This window comes from Hydra viridissima, unplaced genomic scaffold (genome assembly GCF_058129835.1).
Source record: "Hydra viridissima isolate aposymbiotic clone 2 unplaced genomic scaffold, HvirCarnegie_v1 scaffold_6, whole genome shotgun sequence".
Taxonomy (NCBI): domain Eukaryota; kingdom Metazoa; phylum Cnidaria; class Hydrozoa; order Anthoathecata; family Hydridae; genus Hydra; species Hydra viridissima.
Genome location: NW_028324305.1, coordinates 7,049,391 through 7,067,315, shown reverse-complemented (window position 1 = coordinate 7,067,315; position 17,925 = coordinate 7,049,391). Strand labels below are relative to the sequence as shown.

The window sequence follows — 17,925 nt, the reverse complement described above, 5'->3', positions numbered from 1 at the left end:
AAAGATCTTTGTAGCTGGAAAGTAGTTTTTAGTTTTTGTAGCTTTTTTTGTAGTTTTTTTTGTAGCTGCATACCTTTTGAGTTTTTAATTTTTATTTTTTTAGAATTAAGGATTTAAGATTCTTTTTTGAAAACCGCAGGTGATACTTTCATTTGTAATTAAAATGATAAAGTTTCGTTAAAATATATATTTTAATTTTTCCACCATTTTCCTTTTTCTTCAAATCTGTTGTGAATGCCAATCGCAGAGCGTTTCTTTTTTTTTTTTTTTTTTTAGCGATAACATAACTATCAAGGAAACTAAAATTATCCTAAAGAGTTTATTTTTGATCTATCAAAACCACTTGCTTATATAAATAAATAATATTATTAAGATAAACGAATGAGTTAGAATAACTAAGATTATGAATATTGCAGCTCCATAAAATATTTAATCATCATTTTTTTTAAAAAAAAAATCCATAAGTTGTCATATAACTTGTGATCACTAAAATTCCGCACAAAATTTAATTTAATTGTGCATCGTTTCAAAATAACTAATCGTAACGTTCTATAAAATATATTTAATCGTGCCTCGTTTCAAAATGACTCTACGTAACTTTTCAGCGTTCTATTTATTTTATGTTTGACCAAAGTCGACCCGAATGTCATCGGTAGGACGCACTATAAGTTAAAACGGTAGGACGCACTATAAGCTTAATTGGAGTGATAAAGTTGAATTGAATATTGCATTAAACAAAATAAACAATTCTCTATGAAATAGTTTTTTTTCTTTTAAAAAATGTAAAAAAATAAGTTATGATCCTTTAATTTTTGTGCGGACTTTTAGTGATCACCAATCAAGTCTTTATTTGCTGTTATTTATAGTTCATCTGCTCTTATTCGAAGTAGAGAATAAATTTAGGAAAACTCATTTTTAAATGGAGGAAAACCCATAATTAATTGTTGTAATAGGTGTTTATTTCTGGTTTGAAAGTGCAGCTCTGTTGTGTTTCATAGTCATGAGATCATTGTCGTTACTTTACATTTTTGCAAATTTTTTCGCCAACCTTTTGATTTTGTAAAAATAGTATGTTTTCAGTTGAGTTGAACAATACTCCTCACTGACATGTATCTGGCAGACGCAAATTCGGCTAAGTGGTTTCTCTTTTTTTTTAGCGATTCCTACCCAAAATTGCAAAAACATTTGTTGTACAGTCAACTAAATACACCAAGGTAGAAATAGGCTTCTAGTGGAACAAAGTCAACCTAAGATATTTTTTGATTCATGTGCATGCTTTTCCCATTAATCCTGTGCATATTTTGGTCAATAGCAACTCTGATATAGTCAGATAATTGAGTCTGTTACTATAACTAAAGCCAACATAATCTGACTTAACAGATAGATATCTTTGTTTGACTTAGTTTAGCATACGTACCTCAAAATTGTTTAAATAAAAAGTTGAATAAAAAAAAAAACTACTAATAAAGAGAATAAAATGAAAAAAAAGAAAACATATTTCTTTACATGCTTATGACATAGAGTCATGAGCTTTGTAAGTCTTTATAAAGTTCATGACTCAAAGTCTCTTCGATCTCCTAACAAATTTAGACCTTCTTTTTTGAAAAGAGATTGAAAAAAAAAAAGAAATTCAAAAGCAAAAAAAATCTTTCTCTGTTGCTTTTATTTTGGATTCAAACGTCTCTTTAAACTACTTATAAGACACTACGAAGACATCAACTTTTAGCTGATTAAAGCAATAAGATAAAAGGTAGATCTAAAGCTTCTGTATTGAGAAACTTTTTCAGCATCAAATCTCACTTTCCATCCTTTTATATTGGTCAAAGTTGTCGGCAAAAAAATCTCTGTGATAGCCATGAATTCTGCAGAGAAAACTTATGAAGGCTAAACAGCACGAATGCGCACACTTGTTTAAGTAATGCTGAATACAAATTACAGAATTGTTTTCAGCGAATAAATTAATAAAACTGAACACATAGGCTGCATTATTTTACAAGGTTCTCATAAAGCAATTTAATAATTGCCCGAGTTCAACAGTGTAACGCATCAATAACAGTTTTTTTGAAGCATGCTTTTGAGGAAAAAAACCAAGTTCAACAGTGTGATGTATTGAAAAACGTTTAAACGTATTTTTTGGGTTTTTTAACTTCAAAGTCATTTTTTCTCAAAACGTTTGATTTTTAGATGCTGCACTGTTGAACTGGGGCTGCAATATTATCTGCTACGGCCATGTTTGTTTTGTAAAAAAATTACAATTTTTGCACTGAAGGAGTTCAAATTTCAGCATTAGAAAAATTAGAAGTAGCTTAGCCTTTTTAAAACTGAAATTTCATCGAGTAATTTACTGTTTTTTTTCATGAACACCAGCTGCTCAATATATATATATATATATATATATATATATATATATATATATATATATATATATATATATATATATATATATATATATATATTCAAGCTCTTTGAATTAAAAATGTACTCTTTAGCTCATTTTTGTGCCATACTAGTATTTTTGTCTCCATCACCTTTCTTTATCTATACCAAAGTAAATTATGTTGAATATTTTAAAATTTTTTCGGTTTGACAGATTCTTGTGAATACAATGTTGAATCAATAAAAGATCTAGAAAAATGTTTTTGCAAAATGCTCCTGCTCGCAATCAGAAAAAAAAAGACTTTACAGGTAAATTGGTGATACATAATTGTTAAAATCAATAAAATTATATTTTCAAATTAACTATTATTATTATTATATATTACATCTTCTTCAGATAATTGAAGATGAAGAGGTTAATAAATAGAAAAAAACAGCTTAATAAGGTTACTTTGTACCAGAAAGACGTGTTATATCTCATATCTTTGATGTTTTTATGAAATTTGGCAACAAGTTGAGTGAAAGTTTATATATGCTTCATGTAAACAGATTTTTTTAATCATTCTACATGTCTTTTAAAGCATTAGTGCATTTATTTACATGCTATTATATTATATTTTAGATACCGATGCCGAGGAACAGCGAGTTGGCGGACTCAGAAAAGAATTATAGTTTTCTTATTCTAAACATTTGTTTTATAATCTTGGTAAATAAATTTCAACAACTTGAACCTAATTGTTTCTTTACTTGTGTAATTTTTTAAAGACTTTTTAATCTTAACTCAGTCGGCAAAAGATATCTAAACTGCATCTAATATGCATCTGAAAACTAGTCTAAAAGATGTCTGAAATCACTTCGTGAATGAACGCTAAACAGATGTCTATCTTATAGATGTCTTTTAGATGCATTTTATTTGATAAAAGTGCATCTTTTAGATGCATAAAAGATGTGCAATATACGTCTACTTGATTAATTTTTTTATCGAATAAAATGCATCTAAAAGATGTCTATAAGATAGACGTCTATTTAGCGTTCATTCACGACGTGATTTCAAGACATCTTTTAGACCAGTTCTCAGATGCATATTAGATGCATTTTAGACATCTTTTTGCCTGCTGGGTATGATCCGAAAGCATGATGATCTTCCGGTCTTCTAGCCTGATCTTGCATCTTACTATTACTCAAGAAGTGTAATCGATTGGTATCGACAAAATGGCGTCGATATTGTCCAAAAAAGCATAAATCCAGCCCAACTTGCCACAACTTCGTTTAATTGGAAAACTGCATAAAATTTGATTTGTGTAACATAGGCAAATGTGTGGTAAACATTATTTTTGCTGAATTTTAGTGGTGTATCACAAATCTGAAATCACTAAATTGAAAAGGTATTGTGATCAGCTCGATCAACAGTATTTGGAGATAAAAATTTCTTTAAAAATATTGGAACTATATTTTTGTTAAATAAAAGTCATCATTTTTTTGTTAAATAAAAGTCATCTAAGTTTAAATTACCACAAAACTATATATAGGTTACCATCAGTTGTTATGTTTAAAAAAACTACAAAATTAAAACTTAAAATCTTTTTTTAAACTATCAAAACAACTCGTTAACATAAATGAATAATTTTGTTAACATAAATGAATTTGAATAATTAAGAATATGAAAATCGTAGCTCCATAAATTTTTAAAACATTTTTTTTTATATAAAATATTTACATAAAATGTTGTTAAAAGTCATAATTTAATGTTGTTTAAAGTTCATCTTCTGTTGCTTGAAGTTAAGAAAAAATGGAAGAAAATCCTTGTATGATTAGGTGATTGAAATGCCTTTTTTTTTGTTGTATTAGATATTTGATAGTTGTATTATATTAGGCGTCATTTTGTAGCTATAATCGCTGCAGCAGATTTGTAAGAATTTCAATTAGAAGATTTAAGATTTCGTTCTGAAAACCTTCAAGATATTTTTGCTTGTGCATTAAAATTATTCAATTCAGCACATTGTACCACTCAAGCCGCTTTAACATAGTAAACCACAAAAAATATTTATCAATATTTTTGTAGGATTTCATATTGGTTCATCATGCTTACAGTTTCCATAAATGGTTTTATTATTCGTCTACCTTGTAATATGCACGCTAAATTCAATATCATGCCTGGTCATTACATGAATGGAAATGTAAACTTGTTATTACCAATGTTATCTCGAAAAGATTGCCTGCTTTATTGCATAACCAATCCTTCTTGTATTCTTACTAACTACAAGAAAGATGGAACCGTTTGCGAGTTAATATCTTCCGTTGAATTGGGAGAGGTTAACAATGAGTGGGACACTTATAGCACCGACACTACCAGTAATCAAAGAGTAAGATACTTTATTTTGTCACAAAGTAAAATCTTTTAGGTTTAGCACATAAAAATCTGCTATCTTCATCACATGCTAAGAAGACCTCAAAACTAAAACATAAAGGCTTCATTACGTAGCCCACTCTTTGACTTATTTAACAGGAAAAATCTACTTAATGAAAGTTAGAAACGATTGAATCGACATTCTTTCGGTATTCTTCGACATTCTTTCGACAAAACACTTTTTGTAATTTTTATTAATGAGTTGAGACCAGAATCAAAAATTTAAATAAATATAATTGATAAAACCTGTACCATGGCGCAAAGTTTGAAGTTAAAACCTTTAACCAATATGCACAATAAAAATTATTGAGTTTTTTAAAGGACGAGAAAAACTAGCATTAAGTATAATTTTGTATATACTTCGAGTGATATTGTTATTTGCGTTGAAAATGTTTATTAAGCTATTAAACGAACCATCCACGAAGACATAGTTTATGATTGACGCACCAAATTAATCCACAGAAACAATTAAATAAATACTCTTGTCAAATAAACGCTCATTAAAAGTAAATTTATTAAATAATTGTCCTTAGGTTCTACTCGATCATTTACAATAAGTCAAGACAGATTAAGATTCTGCATTATTCAAATCAGTGTTGATTCAAACAAGTATTCAGTATAAAAATTAAACCTTATTTGCATTCATAGTTCATTCATGATCAATTAAATCACCTTTTAACACGTTGTTTCTCAGATTGGTCAAATCTGCCAAAGCATAAATCCTTGCTCTGGAATCGAATATTGCAGAGATGTTTGCGGAGATAACAATATCCATACGTACGTTTGCTTAGGTAATATTTTTCATTTCATTGCAATTGTAGATTAGCTCACAGAGGCTTTCCACAGTGGCTACTCACAGTAGCTGTCTAAATATATGAAGTTAAAACAAATAATGTTCAATTTAAGTTGTTGTGTTTGTTGCTATATAATACAACTTTTCTCTCGTAAAAGTATATTTAGTTAATTAGCCATGAAAAATCTAAAGCTTAGATGTTACAGTGAAACGGTAGAAAATATCATATTCAAAGTAAATGTACTTAGCTTTATTCTTGACAGTAAGGCACTTATTTTTTTAAGAGACAAGTAATGCTGCACGAAGTGGAAAAGTAACTCAATCGACATATACCTCGTTTGACCCACACAATGCAATCGACGGATATTATAACAACTTTATGCACACGCTTATTGACGTCAAAAACTGGCTTAAATTGGACTTAAGCTATGTGTATAGAGCAAAAAGTGTTATTGTTTATAATCGAGATAGTTGTTGTCAAGGGCGACTGATTGGGTATGCGTTAAAAGCTGGAGTGTATGACAACGAAGACAAGTGTCAACTACTTGGCATATTAAGCAGTGATATGAAGCAAACTTTTCAAAACGCAGAATTTGTCAGATATGTATTTATCTCAAAAACTCCAGGAAATCCTGAACTTCATATTGCCGAACTGGAAGTTTGGGTATAATCTCATTTTAGTTGATACTTTTTGGTTGAAGTTTATGTATAATTTTAGGATTGAGTTTCCTGTAACAAACAAAGAATTTATTAAATATTACTGAACCAATTTTGTTGTGTAAACTAGATGTTACATTTTTTAATTATACTTATCTGAGCGCATTGAAAAACCTCATAAAGTTTTTATACTAAAGTAATTACACAAATATTTAAGTTGAGTCAAGACTAAAAAAAGCACTATAAAAGTTTAACATCCTCTCTAAAGTGATAAATATTTACAGCATTTGAGTTAATCTAAAATCATTTAATCGGCTGTGTTGATGGAATATGTTTTAAATGTATTTAGTTCTATCTCATATGAAACGTGAGAAGGGGGTGCTGGTGGGGGAATTGCATACTTCCGGAAGTTTTAGTGATCTTTTTTTTTTATTCCAAGAGGTAACTCTTTCATTTCGTCCACCAATTAACCCAGCCATGGTACAACAGTGCACTTAGTCAATGTAGGGAAATTTCTTTTAAAAAACTTGTTGGGAAAATGGTTTTTTGAAGCTTTTTTACCGAATGTTCTTCCTTTTTATTTTCACCCGTGTATTTTTGTATTCACCCGTGTATTTTGCATTCTAAACACAGATAAATGTTTGTAACGGAATATGTAAGTCATTTTCATAATACTTTAATGGTGAGAAACATGTAAAATATTTAGCGCACGTGTTAGCGAACATGTTTGATAACACAGATCCGCCATAAAATTTTTGTTGACTTTTTGCCCAAATTTTTATTTTTGCGCGCCCCGAATTCGAAGAGAGTAGCAAAAGAAAGTGGTAGATGGCACCTTCTTCTTACACTTCTCTTCTTACGTGAAAAAAACTTATTTCTAGACTTAACTTCTAAATGTTAAAGGGGAATTATCATTTATCAAAATGTATTTAATATAAAGATTAGAGAGAGTTCTAAATGCAGATAAATGCGCGATTTCACTGAATACTAAGCACATTCTAAAACCAAGTTTACTAAGTACTATATTTGGTTTTGATTCCATGATCCGCTCATTTATTTAAAATAAATTTAACTAAATCAATTGATTAAAATAATTTTATTGTCACAATTAATTTAACTGATTTTGTTAAAATAGTTTACTTAATTTGAAGCATGTAGGTGAAAGCATCATGCTTTCAGATGGTAGGGGGCGTTAGGGGTGCTATTTCTTTATATTGTGTTTGACCAAATACAAATATCGAAAAGTGAATACTTCTAACAGGATATTTTTAAAAGTCTCTTGGAAATATAAAGGACGTTTATGCACGTTAACAATCCGAAGCATATTTTAAATTGAGTAAAAAAAGTAACTTGAAAGTTGTTTCTTTGAAGCTGATTGGTTAATGTTTCCATATGAGTTCTATGAATAATATTTGAAATGACGTTGAAAAGAATCTTTAAGAAGTAAGAAACTAAAAAACGTCGATGAGTTGTGGGAAGTTGTGAAGTCTGCATTCGATTGCAATATTTCTGTGCTAACCTTTAGCTGAAAATTCAACAAACCGTTCAGAAACATATAAATCAGAAAAACTACACAACCAAATATTTAGATAAAAAAAAGAAAATAGAAACTCTGTAGTGTGAAAATAATGTGGTGGCTAAAGTAAAATATGTAGAAAGTTTGCAACCACAACTCTCAAAGTCTATCTTATCATCCGCACTTTCAAAGTCTTTCTTGTCATCTGTATCGAGTTTAATTCCTCTTTGTTTAATTTTACGTATAGTTTTAATATCTTGCTCTAACATTTTCACAAACTTTTGTGCAACATCTTCATCGTCAGTTGTTGCAGTGTAAGTGCAACATCTTCATCGTCAGTTGTTGCAGTGTAATCATATTACACCAATCATATTTGCACAGAAAGATTGGAACTCAAGAAAGATGGCTATCGTCTAATTGATATGAGCAAGTTATCATCGCAAAAAAGAATTGTTAACAGTTTTTCTATCTCAGATGTTTAAATCCATTTCATCCACGAGAATAATTGAATAGACATAAAGAGTATTATAGCACTAATGAAGCTGTTAGAATAGAAATGCCTAAATAAAGGAACAATGTTATACTTTGTATAACATTGTTCCTTTTTTTACTCCATTGTTATAAATTTTAAAAAGATGGCTAGAGTACCTTTAATTTAATATGGCGACTTTTAATCCATCATTGCGTTGCTGATTTGGACAATTATTTCATAATTTTTCTATTTCATGTATGAAAAATGACGATAGTCAAAAAAATCCACCTTAGATAAAAACTTTGCGGATACGTTACTGGTCAAATAATGGGCTGACATTTATTATTGCTGCAGGTTAGCATAATAATTGTGCAAAAGTGGATAAAAGCATAAAACTTTTTTTAGATGTATAAAATAAGTATACAATGCATTTAAGACATGGTGGAACATCCAGTTTTACCAAAAAGGTATGGTAAATGAGCTGGAGAAAGATAAAGAATAATTACGTCACTTTTCACGGAATATTTTTTTTAGTAACAAAATTTTTAATAAATTATCGCATAATTACCGCATAGTCTAAATTTATCCAATCATATTACACCTTTAAAAAAACGATTAAAAAAAAGGTCGTTGCTACTTGAAGCGCAATGCGCTCTATGCAACTATATGCTACTCGCAAACTATACGCATGCGCTAAATTTTCTTTCTTTTTTTTTTTTTTTTTTTTTAAAAATCTTTTTGATGTTAACCCTATCGCTATCCCTATCCCTATCCCTATCCCTATCCCTGTCCCTGTCCCTGTCCCTGTCCCTGTCCCTGTCCCTGTCCCTGTCCCTGTCCCTGTCCCTGTCCCTGTCCCTGTCCCTGTCCCTGTCCCTGTCCCTGTCCCTGTCCCTGTCCCTGTCCCTGTCCCTGTTTCTATCCCTATCCCTATCCTTATCCCTATCCCTATCCCTATCCCTATCCCTATCCCTATCCCTATCCCTATCCCTATCCCTATCCCTATCCCTATCTCTATCCCTAACCCTAACCCTAACCCTAACCCTAACCCTAACCCTAACCCTTATCCTAACCGCATATCTAACCAGCTTTATTGTGAAATATAAATCGCACTGTTATAATAAAATAATTGCGCATGCGTGTACAATATTGCGCTCTGAGCAGCTTATGGCTATGTAGAACATATTGCGCTCTACGAAGACAGTTCGTAAAAAAAAACGATTAAAAAACAAATCACATCACAAATAAAATACAATTGTTTTGAAAAATAGGTAAACAATATTTATCAATTAAAAGTAAGTTTATAGTTATTTTTTAAAATGTGTTGATATTTATATATATATATATATATATATATCAACACATTTTAAAAAATAACTATAAACTTAGCCAAGCGATATATTGTTGCACATCCTATTTCTACGGAGAATGAGGTTTTCGACAGCCCTAATTCGATTGACTGGGCAAAGTGCATTTTCTGCCAAAGTACCTCTGCAAACAAGTTGACATGCCTCGCTAATTCTAAGCGTTCTGATTGTTTGACAAGTTACAAATCACTTACCGAAATCTTACCACAATTTGTGCAGGCAGATTTGCTACCGCCTGGATTTTGTATTCAGCGATTAGATGATAGCAGTGGCTTTGAAAGTACTTTGATTGCGAACAAAGCTAAGTGGCATAAACCCTGCAGAATGTTTTACTATTCCACTGAACTTAATCGAGCAGCTAAACGTCTTCGTTACGCATCCCTAGCTGCAGAGTGTGAATCCTTATTAAACGAAGCCCAGGCACTTAATGTTGAGCACAGTTCATTCAGGCGATCAATCTCAAGTGGTATGAGAAAATCAAATTTGATTTACGCACAAACGGTTTGTTTTATTTGTGGTACCAGTGAGTCAAAAGACTTATTGCACAGCATCTGTACCACGGATCTGGATATTAAAGCCCGCGTGTGTGCTATTACCTTGGGTGATTCTACATTATTGACCAAGTTGAGCGACACATATTTAATTGCTCAAGAGGCTAGTATCACACTAAGTGTATTAATGACCTGTACAACATAAAACGTGCTTTTGATAGACGCATGCGTGCTGAAATGCAGCAAGTAGAAGATGAAGTTGACTGTGTACATGGTATTGTTTTTGCTCAGTTGATCGCTAGCATTGAAGAAACAAGGTCAGAGAATTGTATCACACCCATTTTAAAACTAGGTGATCTAGCTAGACAGTATGTTAATCGCTTGTCCCAACTAACTGAAAATAGGCTACATACACCAACTCAGCGTATGCATAGCACACGTTTGAAAAAAAAGACTACAAGCCCATTTTCCTGACATGCATGCACAACAGGAAGGTCGAGATGTTTTATTTGTTTTTAATTGTGACATTGGTCCAGCACTTCTTAAAGTCTGTCAATAAGACTGTGATCTTGATGCAGTGCTGCGCAGACTATACGCCAAACTATATTTGACATTGCTGAACCTTTTACAGGTGCATTTTAGCCAGAGTGTCAGGAAAGGTCAGTATCAAAAAACCTCCTTGCACTCGTTAACATGATGTGGAGAACTATTTAGACTTTCCCTGAGACACTAAAGAGTCACTTTTTGAACTTGATAATACTTTTTACATCTGACTGCGAATTAATCCATTTTACAAAATACACTCTCTTTTTATACATTTTTACAATCGCATTTAATGCAATAACAATTACATACATTAACACCTACATACATTAGCACCTACATACATTAGCACCTACATACATTAGCACCTATAAACATTAACATCTACGTACACGCTAATTACATCCTGAAGACTTTATTCACGACACCCTCCCCCGATTAAAGCTGAGACTTCGGCTTTAATCTTCCATCTCGTCTTCCATGATGTAGTTGATCTTTTGTCTTGCATCCAGGTTTTCCATTCTTCTGAAATTTTAATTGGAATTTGTTGATCCCATCCGAGTTTTAACAAGCATAGTCGACTGTATAGTATTTATCCAGTGATTAAAACAGGTGCACTAAATCCCAATACGTGAAAAACACTGTTGATAGCGGATAGCATTTTCCTTTTTGTTATCACTTCTTTATTTCCGATAGTGATGCAAGCAGTAAAGTCAATCGATAGTTGATCCGTTTCTTTGTTCCAAGGAATCCTAAGTATTTTTGTTAATTTAGCCTCAGCGTCGCTTGCCAATTTGTTTACGTTGCTATGCCATTTGTGTAGCTGGAAACCAGCTTCCATTAAGATTTGCGTTGATTCATTTTTAAACCTGATAAGTTCTTCTTCCGTTTCACCACCTGATTGTATATCATCGACATAAGTATCTTCTTCCAAAGCAAGCACAGTTTTTGGATAAATGTCCTTGTATTTTGATATATGCTTTTTAATCGTGGCGCCGAGAATCTGAGGACTTGAACTTCAACCAAAAATCACCCTTGTAAATCGTAACTCCGTTAATTCCATTTTCTTTAAGTCCTTATACCAAATTAAGCGTTGTACGTCTCTATCCATTTCGTGTATTCTAATTTGTAGAAACTCCTTCTTTACATCAGCTAAAACGCAGAGTTTATTCATCCGATTTCGTATGAGTATGTCAAATATCAAAGGTTGCAGCGATGGTCCCACTTCTAGACAGTCGCTAAATGAAGGTGATTGAGCGTCTTTTCTAGCTGAACAATCATAAACAATTCTCATTTTCGTTGACTCAGCATTTTCTTTAATTACCGCTTGATGAGGAACGTAGTTAATAATTTCTCCAGTGGTACATAAATGAGGGTTCTAACGCTTAGGGGTTTTTCCATACTTAAGGGTGATGACTTTGATGCGTTTTTTTGTTGACTTACCTTTTTTTTTTCAAAAAAAATCTGCGCTGAAGTAATAAAATGTTTCTTGTTATAATATTTGTTTTCTTCCCGTGATGAAGTAATAAAATGTTTCTTGTTGTAATATTTTCTTTTCTTGTTATTTGTTTTCTTTCCGCTATATTTCTTGTCGTAATAAAAATTTCTTACCGCAATATTTCTTACGACAATGATCTTCTTAAATTTCTTCAGGACCGAAAAACTTATCATAATCGATCAAGTTAAAACAAGGTTTATCGATCGGTCTGTTTTTGTAATGACCTATTGCCAACGTGCTAATACCGTCATCCAAAATGATTCTTTTAGCATCGTTGGCGCTGAGTGCAACTTTGTTAATTTCTTCCGTGTAAATTTCGCGAAGATTAAGATCGTATGACGTTCATGGTTGCAAGCTTTTCTTTTTTATCTATTAAGCATTTTTTGTAATGTTTATGTTTGATTTTTTTATCAACGACAATTTTCTTGACACCTTTGCATTTTTTGTGTTCATCTTTTTCTTTGTAGATCTTGTAGGAGTAGAGTTTCGGTCGAAGCCCGACAAATTCTTCAATCTGTTTTCGATTGCTTTCGTCTTTGAACATTCCGATGACTTTTTTGTTTGCACCAATATTGAACTCAACGTTTTTAATGGCAGGATGTTCTTTGTCAAATTCGCTCGTGTCGTATCTGCTTTCAACGTCACCAGCAATGTCTTTGTAAAAATCTTCAGTTTCGATTTCGTAAATGAGCGAGTCTGTATCAGTCATTAACAATTTTGCACGGTCGTTGTATTTTGGTTTGATGTAGTCGTAATGTTGTTCAAACATTAAAATTTTGCTTATGCCCAGGATGCACATTCCTACATAAATGGGTTTGTCGTAAACCAACTTTGTTTTCTTCATGTGCATAGCGATTAAGTTTTCATCGAAAATAGTGCGACTTTCGAAATAGGATCTTTTAGATAATTTTAAGGCTTCTTTTTCTGTAGTGACCAGTCTGACGTCTATATAATTTTCAAAGTTTTCCATGGTTTTTCCAAAGACGAAGTTGTTCATGAGTTTGAAGAATTCTTTTTCAAAAGGGTTTTCAGCTTTTGCTCTTAAATTGGTGTTGAAGTCGATGTATGGTTTCATCCAAGGTTTTTCTTTAAATGTGAAGCCTCGATGAATTTTTGTAATGGTCAATCCCATTCGTTCATACAGTTTTAGGTTTTCATGATAGAAAACGTATTCCTTTTTAGGGTTTAAATTCGGAACGAGTTTTTCTACTTTCCCAATGAGCATTCTTTCAGGAGACAAAGGATAATCGTTGTGATCGTCGTGAAGGTGATCAGGGTAATCCAAATCGACTTCAAGAATGCATGGCATGGATTACCAATGGGAGAGTTAGTCTTCAGTCATCCATCTAAATCCTCCAACGGGAAGATTTTTGCTCATCGCCCATCCGTACAAGTTGTTGGCGTCCAAGTACTGAATGAATTTAGATGGTTTGGTGGAATCATAAGAATCACCCATCTATTTGTTGTTTGAGGCTCCATGTCGGTTTGAAATCATGCTGATTCCACGGCGTACTCTCTTTTGAATCATGCGAAGCATATCAGGATTGATTAGAGCGTCTAATTCAACTCCAGTCATTTTTAACATCACATCCAAAGTCAATCCTGGAGAGGTGTAATACCAAGGAGGGTCAAGACCGTAGTATTCACGGCACACGCTTCTGAAATTTTTAAAGACATCTGCAAGCATCAGCACATCAGAGACGTTGTATAGCTCGTGGTAGTCTTTAAACGTTATGCATCCAAATTCGTTATAAACGTTTTGATCATGTGCATATCCTTCAACTTCTATTTTAGCGTCGTTAAGTTTGGAGGAAAACGCTTCGATGGGAGGCAATTTTGTTTCTGAGAATTTTTCAATCGAGTCCACCCATGCGTAAAGGTAAACTCCTTTTTTTCTTAATAAATGAGACTGCTTTCCAGAGAAATATTCAGCGACGTTTTTGCATTGGTCATTGGTTAGGTTTTTAGCCAAACTGTCTAAACTGCCAGACATGAATTTGAAGCTGTCAGTCACGCAAACAGAATTCCCAAACGCAAGAGCCTCGAGCTGCCTTTTCTTGTTGACGTCAGATTCTTTTTTACTGCACTCCAGAAAAAACGGATGAAACGACATTTTTATTTCAGAATTTCTATTTTAAATCCATTTTCGTCCACTTTGCCGTTTCGTTTCTCCAAATAATTGTTGCCATGCCCGTCTCTTTCATCGCTTTGTAAAGAGACAACGTGTTTCTTAACATATGTGTTTCTGTAAATGATCATTTTTTAATAAGCAAAAATTTTTTTCATCCATCGATGGTTTTCATCATCGATTTATACTGCTCTTTCTTAATCACTTTTTGTCTCAACAGTTCATCGCAAATGCTCACGGCCTCATTTCTCGACCCTGTATTTCCCGCACGACAAGCAGCCACGCTCAATTCAAGCTTTTGCACGAGCGTATTCGGATCGCTGGGAAGAATGTTGACTCATGAACCTTTTTTACCTTTAAGATCGTTTTCAATAGGTAAGATGAATTGTTTGTATTTTTCAATCTCTGCAGCTTTGGGTTTGTTTGATCTTCCATCTGCTTTTACGGCTCCACTCTCTGATAAAATTTTTGAGTAATTAGCTACATCCTCTTCCGTCACGTCAAAATTGTTTGAAATGTTCGGATTGGTCATGAGCTCCCAAAGACCTTTTGTTCCTTCATACTTTTCACCTCCGACAATCATGTCATTTCCATCAAACAAAACACCCATTTTTCCAATGGAATATCGCCCGTCGTTTTTACTCAATTCAAACTTGTTTTTATAATTTCTTTTTCCATTATTTTTTGCACTTTGCTTGTTTAAAAAGTAAAGCGACATTTCACTCATAGGCATAAACGATTCATCCATCGGTTCTTCCATTTTCGTTGACTCTAAACTTTTAGCTTCGCTTTTCACTTCATCTATTCTTTTTATCAGCTTTTCATTGCTTTCGATGAGCGGCTTGTACAGCTTGCTCAAATCAGTCTGAGAATTGACATCCGAAATGTTGTCATTGATGCTGTTCTTATAAATTCTCTTTCTTCTATCATTAATTTCTTTCACAATTTCATCCCTTTTATTGTATTTTAAAAAAAGACATGGTTTTTAAAATTGGCAAGAAATTCATTTTTTAGATCGCTTGCGAATCCCTGAAAAAATCTTTAATTTTTTTAAAACAAATAGTTAAACGCTTGAATGGCGTCTTCTCGACCTTTTTGAATCAGCGACTCTTTAGCCAATTCGTCTATTCCGCTTTTAGTTTTTGTTCTCATCTCCTCCGTCAAGGCTTAAAATTTTTGAAGCTCACCAAGAATCAATTGAAACTCTGAATCGCTTATTTTACCGTCCATCAACGCTTTGGAATTGTGCTCGCTGATGGTGTTCAATTTCGACTCTGCTAACACTTTTATCTTTTCATGCTTTTCCGCTTTCAATGCCATCTTTTTGTTCACTTGACCTCCGACAATGGATAAAAAACCCATTCCAATAGCCACGCCTTCACACGCAATCGCTGCTGGACTGGCAATAATGGTTGATAAAAGACCAATTCCAGTCGCACCCAGAACAACGCACAACGCCTGCATCGTATTATCCACATTGGATATGATTCTAAAAACACGATGATCCTTTTTGCCAAGATGAACTCTCTTTTTCCTCTCGTTATCCATCTCTTTTTGGATTTCGCTTATTTTTTGAAGACGATAAACGTGCCCATCATCTGCTGGAGCTGTTGGAAGAGTCGGATATATTTCTTTACAACTATTATACTCCATTTTGTTAATGAAAAAATAAAAAAAATTTTTCATGGTGATTTAAAAGAAATTTACGAGGCATAGACTTTCTCCTTTTTTAATCAAGACGTCCTTGTCTCTTTTGTTATAAATATCCATAAAGATTTGGACTACAGACTCTGAAAAAAGCAGGCTGTGATTGAAATAATTCAGCTTTAAATTAAGACCATGTCTCAAATTCACCAACACCATTCCATCATCAAGCTTAATTCCAAACATAAAAAAAATCGTTTGTTTAGAAAGTCGATTTAGTTTAATATCGCTTTGAGCAAATATTTAACATTTAGAACGCACCAATCTAGGAGGATGATTTAAATTTTCGACAAAATACTCTGTCGCTTTTAACTCTTTTTATCATAATAAACTATTCTTCTCATCTTTTTAACAAGAAAGGAAACTTTTTTTCCAATCTTTCTCTTCTCTCTTCGTATTCTTTTCTCTTTTCTCCGGCTTCTTTTTTCTTTTCAAGAAACCAGCTATACATCATTCTTTCTCTAGGTCTCAGTCGTTGTAAAAAAATCTCAGGAGATTTTTCACAGATTCTTAAAGAATCTAAAGTTTTGCTTTCTTTTCTAGGGTCTTCAATGCACATTTTTCATTTGAGTTGAAATTAACTGGCATTTAAAATAAATGACATTTTTCATTATACTTTTCATGCTTCAGCTAAACCACTTTTCACAGAGAGTATAATTTTTATGCTTAATAATACGCTTGTCCGAGAAGAAGGTAATAGCTTCCGGATTGACCTGTTTGCGCGTCGCCAGAGTTGAGCGTGACGACGAGCCTTTTGCCAGCTGCGACGCTAGACATGGAATCTGTCACTGCAAAATTTCTGTAAAAGGAAATGGTGGTGGTGGATGTGATGGAGGCGGTGGATTGGTACAGCAGGCCCGTCGATTTGTTGTTGAACGAGGGTTAAGTTTGATCCATTCCACGAAGAAAAGTAAAAATCTTCCAGTCCAGATGAGGAAAAGAAGCATTGGCTGTCAGCGTCATACGTCATAAAGCGTCATAAAGAGCAAGTCGCAAGCAAGGCCAGTGTTGTCCACTCCTATTCCTTCCGTGGTTACTGCATAATTCCCCACTCTAATTACTCCGTCTGCCAATATCCGAATAAACACATTTCCAGGAACGCTTAATCCTCCTGTGACAGTTCATAAAAAGCAAGCCATAACCTTCTCAGAACTCCAGAACCGTCTACGTAGCTAAAGACTGGTGCAGTGGTTAATCCTGCTACAGTTTGTTGTTTTAACCCCAAGGATGAAAAGTTTGAATTGGGAACAAGTCCTAAAAAGTTGGATTTCTGTGACAAAACGTCTGCGTAACTTTTTGTGACTGCGTCTTGCGCGTTTGACGGATCAAGCACATTGATAATAAATTTTATTTTTTAATTAAAAATGGAAGTCATTGATTTGTCATGGAATATCGGCAAAACCAAAAGAAACAACAACGCGCTTTTGCCAAGAAGTATATGAGGAATCATTGTTGGAAAGTCTGGATGCGGAAAAACAACGTTGCTGCTCAATTTGCAGCTTAGAACTGGATGGCTGGATTATAACCGCTTGCAAGCCTTTGGAAAATCTCTTTTTCAACCTGAATACAAAATACTCAAAAGCACCTTTGAAAAGAAACTGCCGAAAGAAATTATTCTAGAATTGATCAACATTCAAAACAAAATCGAACAAAAAAACGCCAATCCTGAAGCCGTCATTGAAGAAATTTCAAAAAAATGGAACGGAGAAACAGACATGGAGTGTCAACTTTTCGAAACTGCTAAGGACGTGCCAGAGCCCGAATCCTTAGACTCGTCCAAAAACAGTTTAATGATCTATGACGATTTGCAACTGACCAAACAAAACAAATGCGAAAAATATTACATCCGAGGAAGACACTCCAACGTCGACTGCTTTTATCTCGCTCAAAATTATTTCATGCTCCCCAGACAAACTATCAGAGAAAATGTCAACTTTATTTGCCTCTTTCCACAAGACCAAAAAAACGTTGAT

The 17,925-nt window shown here is 33.3% G+C and overlaps 1 protein-coding gene across 2 annotated transcripts in view; it reads left to right on the top strand.

The window, feature by feature from the left end:
- The first annotated feature begins 4,069 nt into the window (after positions 1-4,069).
- The window catches only part of LOC149886807 (uncharacterized), a 48,126-nt gene continuing 34,270 nt past the window's right edge, over positions 4,070-17,925 (top strand). Inside the window, exons 1-4 of one of the 2 annotated variants that reach the window (XM_090091741.1) lie at positions 4,070-4,191; positions 4,439-4,739; positions 5,478-5,574; positions 5,861-6,345. In XM_090091741.1, coding sequence (XP_089947867.1) covers positions 4,166-4,191; positions 4,439-4,739; positions 5,478-5,574; positions 5,861-6,246 — 810 coding nt within the window. In that variant the 5' untranslated portion in view covers positions 4,070-4,165 and the 3' untranslated portion in view covers positions 6,247-6,345. Of the gene's footprint in view, positions 4,192-4,438; positions 4,740-5,477; positions 5,575-5,860; positions 6,346-17,925 lie in introns of those variants that run through there. The other variant, XM_090091740.1, reaches the window with a different exon arrangement.